General features: G+C 38.2%; 1 protein-coding gene across 1 annotated transcript in view; it reads right to left on the minus strand.

The window, feature by feature from the left end:
- Positions 1 to 12,979, minus strand: part of LOC133540966 (low-density lipoprotein receptor-related protein 8-like) — a 193,804-nt gene that overhangs the window by 38,200 nt on the left and 142,625 nt on the right. Inside the window, exon 9 of the mRNA XM_061884050.1 lies at positions 2,698 to 2,869. Coding sequence (XP_061740034.1) covers positions 2,698 to 2,869 — 172 coding nt within the window. The remainder of the gene's footprint in view (positions 1 to 2,697; positions 2,870 to 12,979) is intronic.

Here is a 12,979-nt window from a genome sequence, read left to right on the forward strand (position 1 = left end):
AATATATGGTTAACTAAATTCATACTCTGGCCACTTTATATTGAATTCTTTAGCAACAAACTTTTTTAAACAAAACCAAATATTTTAGGGGGGTTATGTAAATATGTTCCAGATATGTTAATCCCAACTTAAAAAAGCAAAAAACCTAATTAAGGTTTTTGTATGTGTTTTAAAAAGCTTGTTTTTAATAAAGCAATACAATAATTTATTTTTAGTGCATGTAAACAAAAGTCTGTGTGGAGTGTCAATGTTGGGTTTAGTGTGGGATGGGGGGCCTTTTAAGAGACTTGTGTATGTGGGCCGATAATTTTGTGCCACGCCTATGTCCGTCCATCCATCCATTTTCTACCGCTTATCCATTATCGCAGGGCCAACACAGACAGACAACATTCACACTCACATTCACACGCTAGGGACCATTTAATGTTGCCAATCAACTTATCCCCAGGTGCATGTCTTTGGAGGTGGGAGGAAACCGGAGTACTCGGAGGGAACCCATGCAGTCACGGGGAGAACATGCAAGCTCCACACGGAAAGATCCCGAGCGCAGGATTGAACCCGGGACCTTCGTATTGTGAGGCAGACGGACTAACCCCTCCCCCTGTGCAGCCCACACCCAAGTCCATTTTTGACAAAAATATTTGCCAAAAGTTGGTCCCGGTATTCATACATGCTGTCTCGGTTATTGTATGGTTAAACATTGCACTTAACAGACTTGTCCATATGCCCGCGTATTCATCCATCCATCCATTTTTCTACCGTTTGTCCCTTTTGGGGTCGCGGGGGGTGCTGGAGTATCATTCCTGGTAATCGAGTGTGGGCACAAGGCCATTGTCTGTACAATTTTGGATACAAAATGAGTGCCAGCACTTTGATAAAGAAGGTGAAAAACACCATTGCTTCAAAAAAAGATCTCCTGGAAATGCACAAAGATGACGTCTGCTTTGCTATGATTTCCCCTCCTCCCTTCACCGTCTTTGCCAACAAGATTCTTCACTAAAGATAAATATAATGTAACATTTTAACTCGTTAATTTCTTTATATAGTCATACTATCATTATTGTTTATAAATATGTTTGCTAATATTTTAGGTGTCTGCAACAGAATAATTGGATATATAATATTTCTAATGTAATGGTCAAACATACATTTTTGATTTCCACTTAGTCACAAACGCTGATGTAGCATTTGTGCTACTTGAAGGGATGTGAAGATTACTGTAATAATGATTAACTGCGGCAAAATTCCCAATGGTTAGTATTAGGGCTGTCCGATAATATTGGACAGCCGATATTATCGGCCGATAAATGGTTTAAAATGTAATATCGGAAATTATCGGGATCGGTTTCAAAATTATCGGTGTCTGTTTCAAAAAGTAAAATGTATGACTTTTTAAAACACCGCTGTGTACACGGACATAGGGAGAAGTACAGAGCGCCAATAAACCTTAAATGCACTGCCTTTGCGTACCGGCCCAGTCACATAATATCTACGGCTTTTCACAGACACACAAGTGAATGCAAGCATACTTAGTCAACAGCCATACAGGTCACACTGAGGGTGGCCGTATAAACGACTTTAACACTTTTACAAATATGCGCCACACTGTGTACCCACACCAGACAAGAATGACAAACACATTTCGGGAGAACATCTGCACCATAACACAACATAAACACAACAAAACAATTCCTCAGAACTCCTTGCATCACTAACTCTTCCGGGACGCTACTATATACACCCCCTGCTAACAGTGTTGCATTGTTTAATGCATCCAGCGGGGTAGTCCAACAAAATTAGGCATTATAATGTGTAAATGACACGACTGTATATATCGGGATCGGTTGATATCGGAATCGGTAATTAAGAGTTGGACAATGTCGGAGTATCGGACATCGGCAAAAAAGCCTTTATCGGACATCTCTAGTTAGTATTGCCATTTTTAATTGCAATTATCGTAAAACCTCGATAGTTTATCACACGGTGATACTGCGCATTTCCTGGAGGAGCACCTTGTGCGCCAATCGCTTTGCTACGTTAAATTCTAACAGGACAATAAACGTCCTTCCCATTAAAAAACACACCTGTTTTGCCTTTAATATTAAGAAACATTCTAATACCTTTACAAATTAAAACAGAAGATAAACATATTGAAATAGTGTGTGAACATTGTCTGTCTATCTGTGTTGGCCCTGCAATGCGGTGGCGACTTGTCCAAGGTGTACCCCGCCTTCCGCTCAAATGCGGCTGGGATAAGCTCCAGCCCCTCCACCCGCCGAAAGGAACAAACGGTAGAACATTGATGGATGGATGAAAACACTCAAATAATAATAGCACTATAATCAATGTTTCTTTTACCAAATAAATTATTATGTGGGTGTTGCTTATATATTTACCGTTAACTAAAATAAAAGATGTCGGTGTGTGTGTATAAGTACTTTTAGAGCACATTCAACAATACTGTGATAATATTAGAGATAACAATAATAATTTTGGTCACAATAACCGTGATATGAAATGTTCATATGTTTACATCCCTAGTTATTATATAATGAGACACAAAATTGCAGTAAGACAGACACAAGGAACTTTAAAGAGACTCTTTTCCCGCTCAATATACAGTTGATGATGTGCCGAGCAGAATTCCGAATAAATGTTCTTTGCAAGCGTAACAATAATGTCAGTTTGAGTCAATACCTGTATATTTTCCGATGATATAGATCACACCAGAACATCTTATTGATGGCCACGTCCACATCCAGCGCCACGGCGTTCTTCAGTGTAGGAACCACTTGTGTGTATTCACTCTTCAGCAGGTCAATGCGACGGATCTCATGGCGGTTGGTGAACATTAAGTATGGACTCTTTCCTGATGGAGTTAATAGAACAGTTACTATGATGGTGAAGAGTGGAGAATCCTAAAACAGCAACCTAAACAAAAAATGCATTCCCGTAGATGACCACCAATTTATACCTTTTGAATACATAAAAAAATACATTGGTATTAGAATGTAATTTCTTTTGTGTTTTGTTTTGTAAAGACATAATGAATGCTACTGAATATGGGTTTGTATCTCCATGTGTAAATAATAAAATCAAACAGTGGACTTGGTTTTCCCTCTTTAAACTCTTAACATACAGTATGTATATTTAATGAAGTGAGTATTAATAAATCATCTAAATAACCCATTAAAAGAAAAATATAGTCCTGACATGGACCCAGAGAAGCTTTTGGCACTACCAAAGCTGCACACTTAATTATTCATGCAATTACCCTGTACTTCAGCAGGGAGAACAAAAAAACAAGTCAGGTGGTCCAAACTTAAAGTAACAAAAGTAGTCAATTTAACAAATACATTGTTTTATTTTGAGAATTTGGGTGTTTCTTTTGACTGAATTAAAGCAGAATGTGTCGGGAGAGTGAAAGGAGAAAAGGAGCTAAACAACTGTTCTATTTTCAGTAAATGTGTTTCTGGGTTGCCCTCCTCAAGTTCATTCATCATTTGTTGGTCACGATAACATTCGTAACATAGGGGATTTGTGTCAGCAGTCTGAAGCTCAGCATGATTCAAGGATTAGGAATGCTATAATCTGTGTTTTATTCTGACTATTCCTATCATCCATGAGTGTGATCTACCGATACCAATACCGAACACAAGTATCAACTGCAAATCGACTAATACAGGGGTCGGGAACCTATTGCTCTCTTGATGAATGCATCTGGCTGTCAGATAAATCTTTGCTGACATTGCTTAACACGATAAGTAATAAATAATTCCGCTGGTAATCACAGTGTTAAAAATAACGTTCAAATTATAAAACAGACCTGGGCAATTATTTTGACTAGAGCAGTGGTTCTCAATGGGGGTACTTAAAGGTATGCCAAGGGGTATGTGAGATTTTTAAAAAATATTCTAAAAATAGTAACAATTCAAAAATCCTTAATAAATAGATTTATTGAATAATACTTCAACAAAATATGAATTTAAGTTCATAAAGTGTGAAAAGAAATGCAACAATGCAATTTTCAGTGTTGACAGCTACATTTTTTGTGGACATGTTCCATAAATATTGATGTTAAAGATGTCTTTTTTTGGGAAGAAATGTTTAGCATTAAGTTCATGAATCCAGATGGATCTCTATTACAATCCCCAAAGAGGGCACTTTAAGTTGATGATTACTTCTATGTGTAGAAATCTTTATTGATAATTGAATCACTTATTTATTTTTCAACAAGTTTTTAGTTATTTTTATTTATTTTTTTCCAAATAGTTGAAGAAAGACCACTACAAATGAGCAATATGTTGCACTGTTATACAATTTAATAAATCAGAAACTGATGACATAGTGCTTTATTTGACTTCTTTATCTCTTTTTTTCAACAAAAATGCTTTGCTCTGATTAGGGGGTACTTGAATGAAAAAAATGTTCACAGGGGGTACATCACTGAAAAAAGGTTGAGAACCACTGGACTAGCGGGCCAAATTTAGAGAAAAAAATGTTTCTGGGGGCGGGTATATCTACAGTATTTTTAGGAAAACTAATACAAAACCTCACAATAAAGTCTGATTGAATGCTAAAAAAGTTCTGACAGACCACCTTAAAAACAGAACGGAATTACATTTTTTTCTATGAACGATAAAACCCTGAATATTGAGAACATATGAACGTCACGCCCCGTCTCAATCGACATATTTTACAATCAAGCCAAATGCAACAAACACAGAGCAATATGAACGTGAAGGGTAAAAAACCCCCCCAAAAAACATCTACAATCTGATAAATGTGATATATCACTATACTTTAGAACTTTCTTGTAAAAATCTCCTTCCACGTCTGTCCCTGACACCCGCCTTTCAGGCTGGCCGCTCTGTAAACACTCTGTGGAAACGCTCCCCACCCACACTGCTTGGTGCCTCGTCTGACCTGCTGTGACGTAGATTACCATAGTAACTAGTAGGGTTGTACGGTATTCGGGTATTAGTATAGTGCCGCGATACTAATGAATCATATTCGGTACCATACCGCCTCTGAAAAGTAGCGGTCCGCCACACCCTAAGATTTTTTGTTAAAATAAAGCCAATGATGCAATTTTTTCTGGTCCCCTTTATTTACAATAGTATCAAAGTACCGAAAAGTATCAAAATAATATTGGTAACAGGACAACACAAGTCACTAAAATATCATTCAAAATTGCAGATTCCAACAATTGAAATATGTTGTATAGTTCCAGACTTTTGGTAATTAGAAAACATCACTGCACATCATAATGGCAGCTACACTTTCCAAATTAAAGATCTAAAAAAAATATTTGGGAATGTCCGGCGGGCCTGATTGAAAAGCTTAACGGGCCGCATGTGGCCCTCGGGCCTTAATTTGCCCAGGTCTGATATAAAACATTCTAATGCCTTTTAATCTATCCATCCGTTTTCTACCATACCTGTTCATACAAGTCGCATTAATGGTAAGAACCATTTGATTTATTATTGGTTAGCTTCAGAATATCAATGCTATTCTGAGACTTATTCTATTCTGGTCTTACTTAAAAATGCACATATTTAGTTGTATTCAGTGTTCGAGAATATTATATGGTTCTCAGGAAAATACATTTTAAAATATTTGGCTTTCATGGCTCTCTCAGCCCAAAAGGTTCCCGACCGCTGGTCTAATATATTTATTGTGAGTACTATTAACAGTTTAACAATATCAAACCCATATTTAAACGTGTTCCTTACTGTCTTTTATTGCAAACAATTATTTTCCAAAAATAAAGTCTGTAGTAGACAGTAACTAAACAAAAGTAAAAACTATTACTGCAATGTTTTTTAACCACAGGTCACGAGCGCTCCCAGAGGGCCGCCCCAAAATATCTTTATAGTACACTTTTCCTCCACTTGTGGCAGTAAAGACAATATTAAACAAACAGAAGTCTGGAGCTAATGTCATAGACGTTTCTTAACCGCAAACATGATGACTAAAGTTCTGACGCTGTATTTTAATTTGCACCAGTTTAGGTGAAAAGCATATTAATTTAGTTTATTTATCATAACAACAAAATTGCATGTACATGTATTTTTCTTCAGTTACCTATGAATCCTTTCTTATGCAGTATCTTGGTTAGTACTTTGTGGGGGGAAGTGCGTCAGCGTGCCTGCAGGAGCAAAGGTCACCGCCTCTGACAATGGTGTCGAAGACGGCGCAGCATTGGCTAGGGGCGGCGCATGTGCGGAACGGCAAGACACAGCTGGCAAGTGATTAGGTTTCACAAGTGGTACGTGTTAATCTAATCATCTGTTGTCTTTAACAGTGAGCGGCCAGCAGAAGAAGGAGAGAGACTGGAGAAAAGCTGCATGAAAAATTGTGCTTGATATATGCATGGAAAAATAAAACTCTGTTAAAACGGCACGCCTGGCTCCTGTGACGTGATATCCGTGGAACGGGTAGGGATCAAATTCCACGTATTTATTTTTACAAACAGTCTGACCTAAGCCTAAGCCTTAATATGTTAAATAATTATCTTTGTGATTAACACATGCCTTTATATCAATTGACAAGGCTGCACACTGCAAGTAGGTTAAATATAATTATTGAATTTAATTAAAATATTGTGCAAAATTACTAAAAAAGTGTTGATATTTGAGTGGCGGAAACATTTTGTGGCTGGTGTGTATGCTGTAAATCAGGTGTCGGGAACCTTTTTGGCTGAGAGAGCCAAGTAGCCAAATATTTTAAAATGTATTTCCGTAAGAGCCATATAATATTTGTTTTAACACTGAATACAACTAAACGTGTGCGTTTTTAAGTAAGACCAACATTTCTAGAGTATACCGGTAATAGGTCTCTTATTCTTTGTAATAACATTGTTATTCTGAAGCTAACTGTGGAGGGGGCGTGGCCTGCAGCGAAGCAGGGTGTTGCCAGGACCGGCCTGGAAATCTGTGACAGGTGTGTAGATGGCCCACTTAGGCCTTGTTATCTAATCACCTGTCGCTCTGTTATAAACAGCAGCCAGGAGGAGAGACGGGGTTGGGGCTGGAGCCAGAGCGCGAGTGGGGACGAAAGAGAAAAAGACAATTGTTGGAAAGCAACTGAGAGACTTATTGAAAAATGAAACAATATTGTAACCCTAAAACAGGTTCTCATGTCGGTGCTTGGTGGTCTGAAGAACCCCCAGGAGGGCAAGCCCCACACTAACCAATAATAAATAAATTACTTCTTACCATTAAAGGCCTACTGAAATGAGATTTTCTTATTCAAACGGGGATAGCAGGTCCATTCTATGTGTCATACTTGATCATTTCGCGATATTGCCATATTTTTGCTGAAATTATTTAGTAGGGAACATAGACGATAAAGTTCGCAACTTTTGGTCGCTAACAGAAAAGCCCAGCCTTTACCGGAAGTCGCAGACGATGACGTCACCCGTTGATGGCTCCTCACGTCCTTACATTGTTTTTAATGGGAGCCTCCAACAAAAAGAGCTATTCGGACCGAGAAAACGACAATTTCCCCATTAATTTGAGCGAGGATGAAAGATTTGTGTTTGAGGATATTGATAGCGACGGACTAGAACAAAAAAAAAAAATTCTGGGAAATCCCTTATCTTTCTATTGTGTTGCTAGTGTTTTAGTGAGTTTAATAGTACCTGATAGTCGGAAGGGTGCTTCCACGGGTGTCTTAAGGCCAGTGTTTGATGGAAGTCGACGGCAGCTGTATGGACGGCACAAGCTCAGCTGATCTCCGGTAAGTGGCAACTTTTTACCACAATTTTCTCACCAAAAACTGCTGGTTGACGTTTTGTCGGGATCCATGTTCGCTTGACCGCTCTGATCCATAGTAAAGCTTCACCTCTGAGAATTTTAAACAAGGAATCACCGTGTGTTTGTGTGGCTAAAGGCTAAAGCTTCCCAACTCCATCTTTCTACTTTGACTTCTCCAATATTAATTGAACAAATTGCAAAAGCTTCAGCAACACAGATGTCCAAAATACTGTGTAATTATGCGGTTAAAGCAGACGACTTTTAGCTGTGTGTGTGCTCAGCGCTAATATTTCCTTACAGTCCGTGACGTCACGCGTACACGTCATCATTACGCGACGTTTTCAAGAAGAAACTCCCGGGAAATTCAAAATTGCAATTTAGTACACTAAAAAGGCCGTATTGGCATGTGTTGCAATGTTAATATTTCATAATTGATATATAAACTATCAGACTGCGTGATGGGTAGTAGTGGGTTTCAGTAGGCCTTTAACGCAACTTCTTGAACAGGTGCGGTAGAAAAAAGGATGGATGGATTAATAATGCTTGAGAAAATTGTATATTTTGAACATTATTTTTAACACTGTGATCACAAGTGGAATTATCCGACACTTATTGTGTCAAGTAATGTCAGCTCAGATTTACCTGAGAGCCGGATGCAGTCACCAAAAGAGCCACATCTGGCTCGCGAGCCATAGGTTCCCCAACCCTGCTGTAAATATTATGTCTCTGTAACACACTCATCCTTTTGCTTAATGTCACATTATCTCCTCTTGTCTTCACAGAATCATGCTGTGTAGCGACAACATTGTCTAGCACGGTTACACAAACAACAATACAGTTGACCTTTCCTCTTAGGTTCTACTTTGTTCATTGTAAGTGATTGCATTTCCAGAAAATATCGATCGCAGAAACAGTTTGAATCTGCAAAAAATGGGTTGTTGGTATGCAAATCAATAAACTAATATCAGACAAATCAGTGCAAATGGGCTTTCATGGATGAGGTTATGGGGTGAATCGTAGAACTACAAGTAGACACAACCACATTAATATGGAGCTGGCACTCTTTAAACCCAGGCTCATCCATCAAAAGTATGATTTGTCACACTATAATACAGACTCCAACAGTACCTGGTGACACTGTGGTTTACGTCATTAGTACAGAATTACACTAAAGATCTGTCCTTGGGAAAGCAAGCTGAAGGTGCTTCTTTATTTATGTTCTACACATGCAGCAATTGGACTTAAAATAAAAGAATGGAAGTTTACTTCAGACCCCAAGGTCCAATTTGTACAAATGGGTCCCACAGGGCTAATTACTGGACTTGGGGTAACTTTGAGCAATAACGGTACGGATATAGCATGGTCCCAAGCTATAAAAGCCATGGCCATAAAAGACAAAGCAATACCTCCTTGGATACCATTGAATTGCTGGGTTGCATATGACATTACATCCGTTATTCTTCTTTGCGGCTTAAGGTCAACCAGCTTGAGCAGAACACTAAAACAAGTGAGAGAGAGTGTAGAGTTTGAGCAGAAAATGCCGTATTGCTGTTCTGTTCTTGGCTGTTCCAGTCATTCAAATAGAGACATAGGAAGGATCTTTCATAGAGTCCCAAAAGCAATCTTTAATAAAGGTAATAAAAAAAGAGGAAAAAACAGAAGTGCTTGGAAGGAAATGGCACTTAAAAATATCACTTTCATCATCTTGTGGAATACAACCGGACATGGTTGTGTCTGCAGCGATCCATCCATCCATCCATTTTCTACCGCTTATTCCCTTTCGGGGTCGCGGGGGGCGCTGGCGCCTATCTCAGCTACAATCGGGCGGAAGGCAGGGTACACCCTGGACAAGTCGCCACCTCATCGCAGGGCCAACACAGATAGACAGACAACATTCACACTCACATTCACACACTAGGGCCAATTTAGTGTTGCCAATCAACCTATCCCCAGGTGCATGTCTTTGGAAGTGGGAGGAAGCCGGAGTACCCGGAGGGAACCCACGCATTCACGGGGAGAACATGCAAACTCCACACAGAAAGATCCCGAGGCTGGATTTGAACCCAGGACTGCAGGAACTTCGTATTGTGAGGCAGACGCACTAACCCCTCTGCCACCGTGAAGCCCTCTGCAGCGATCACTTTGTTAAATGTTTGATTGATTGAACATTTGATTTGTTTAAGAAACTTTCTCTGATGCAATCACGCGATCACTTTGTTAAATGTTTGATTGAACATTTGATTTGTTTAAGAAACTTTCTCTGATGCAATCACGTTTATTCTCTAGTATATTAGTAGTGATTAAGAACAGTACTAAACGTAAAGAAAGGACAAGAGATCGCATTAGTTTTTTTGTTGTTGTTGTTGTTTCTATACCAAAATATAATTAGGAAGACCTGATCGTGCAATTAAACTAACGTCATGTTAAGTCCGAGTAGCGTATTTCCTTGAATTTCCGCAGGGCATATAGTATGCGCCTGCCTTGAATTACTGCCGGGTCAAACTCGCTTGTATATTTGCCTCTGAACCTTTCAAAATATGCCCAAATCTGCACTGATGCAGGTAAATGGGAATCTAGACCAGTGGTTCTCAACCTTTTTTCAGTGATGTACCCCCTGTGAATTTTTTTCTAATTCAAGTACCCCCTAATCAGAGCAAAGCATTTTTGGTTGAAAAAAAGATATAAAGAAGTAAAATACAGCACTATGTCATCAGTTTCTGATTTATTAAATTGTATTACAGTGCAAAATACTGCTCATTTGTAGTGGTCTTTCTTGAACTATTTAGAAAAAAAGATAAAAATAACTAAAAACTTGTTGAAAAATAAACAAGTGATTCAATTATAAATAAAGATTTCAACACATAGAAGTAATCATCAACTTAAAGTGCCCTCTTTGGGGATTGTAATAGACATCCATCTGGATTCATCAACTTAATTCTAAACATTTCTTCACAAAAAAAAGAAATCTTTAACATCAATATTTATGGAACATGTCCACAAAAAATCTAGCTGTCAACACTGAATATTGCATTGTTGTATTTTTTTTTTTTTGCAGTTTATGAACTTACATTCATATTTTGTTGAAGTATTATTCAATAAATATATTTATAAAGGATTTTTGAATTGTTGCTATTTTTAGAATATTTAAAAAAAAATCTCACGTACCCCTTAGCATACCTTCAAGTACCCCCAGGGGTACGCGTATCCCCATTTGAGAACCACTGCTCTAGACCATCGCCTGAAACCGGGAAGTGACTCTCGGTCACGTGATTGCAACCCAGCATTTGACAAGTCATTATACTCCTAAAGTTCCAATAGTTAATTTTAGGAGTGTACTGTGTGGACATTTTAAATAATGCTGCTGTGATAGGTCGACTGACTTTTTTTTTGTCAATGCGTGTTTTTACAGTTTACCAGCTATTTCTTTTTAGTATCATGGTTAGCGGAGGGCTAGCTAACCATTATCAGCGCTACTTTCAGTTACCAATCCTCACCGCCACGGTGGGAAATTAACCCAATTTCTTACAATTTCTTAGTAGCATTATCACTGAGGACTCGGGAAACATGCGACACACCAAGTAAGCTAGAGCAGAAAGCCAGGCTAACCACTGAACTAAACTAGCTTGAATGTGTAGTAACTGAACAGAAGTTAAGATAAGTTACCAGGTATAAACAGGACATTTTTCAGTTTATTGACAGTTGGTAAGTTTGGCAAAACCTCAATGGAAGAGTATTGACCTGAAAGTACAGTGTTGTACATTCTTGTTAATGTTCTTAGTCTATTTGTATTATGACAGCCATTTCTAGTTTAGCTTTTGTGTTCCACTGTCGGCAAGCAGTAGTACATTTAAAATTGAACAAAAAACCCCCTAAGACACTGCACAAAAAAAAGTAAAATGTACGACCAGTATCAAAAATGTACGGTGGCGAATATGTTGAATTGTAAATACTGCAATTATGTTTTCTTAGCTACTATAAACGTTGTTTGTTGCAAATCGTCCATAATCAATGTGACATAACCTAACAAAAATACCCATTGCAATTAGGCCGCCCTATTTTAATGAGGATATTGTGTGTACTACATTTCTATCACCATGGACACAGTAATCTCCCTCCATGTTATCATGCTCCGACAGGAGTTTTGCTATGTTTTGAAACATGCATCAGTGCGCTGAAGGAATCATCAGAACGCAAGAACATGCATATCGTGAGATATTTTTTTTGTATAGGGAAACAATAATATATCTCTGTGGAGGGGGCGTGGACTGCGGGCCTGCAGCGAAGCGGGGTGTGCCAGGACCGACCTCGAAATCAGCGACAGGTGAGAAGATGGCCCACCTGGGCCTTGTTATCTAATCACCTTTCGCTCGGTTATAAGCAGCAGCCAGGAGGACAGACGGAGTGGTAGCTGGAGGGGAGCTGGCGTGAGATCGAGAGCGAAAGAGAAAAAGACAATTGCTGAAAAGCAGCCTGGGACATTTCGTAAAAAAACAATATTGTACCACTGAAACGGACTCTCATGTCGGTGCTTGGTGGTCTGAAGAACCCCAGGAGGGCAACCGCCACAGTCTCCTTAAGAGTTGTACGGTTCTAAATCGTTTTTAAAGGCACAAAAACAGGTCGGGTATTGACAAACTTACATTTATGAATATAAAACTTAGCCAATAGTATAATGAGATTGCAAAGGTCAAATTAATTTTCAATTTTTTTTTCAATACAGTGTAAAACCAAATATATATTATTTAATATATATTATTGTTTTAGTTGCTTAAGAGATTTTTCTGGTTCTGAATTTGTTGATTGTTATTTTTATGTTTTTGTGCATTACTTGTTGCAGTCATCATTACACAAAAAGGTTACTCATCAGTTACTCAGTACTTGAGTAGTTTTTTCATAACATACTTTTTACTTTTACTCAAGTAAATATTTGGGTGACTACTCCTTACTTTTACGTGAGTAATACATCTCTAAAGTAACAGTACTCTTACTTGAGTACAATTTCTGGCTACTCTACCCACCTCTGTATATGCCTTTTAATTTTAGTTTTAAAACCGTTTTTGAGTGCAATAAGAACCATATTTTTATTGTATGGTAAGAATTTTTTTTATAAAATGAAGCTAAAAGTAAAAAAAAAAATCAGTCCCCATTAATTTGAAAAGTATCAAAAAGGAATCGAAATACATTTTATGTAATGATACCAAAATATTGACATCTAAAGT

This window comes from Nerophis ophidion, linkage group LG22 (genome assembly GCF_033978795.1).
Source record: "Nerophis ophidion isolate RoL-2023_Sa linkage group LG22, RoL_Noph_v1.0, whole genome shotgun sequence".
NCBI lineage: Eukaryota > Metazoa > Chordata > Actinopteri > Syngnathiformes > Syngnathidae > Nerophis > Nerophis ophidion.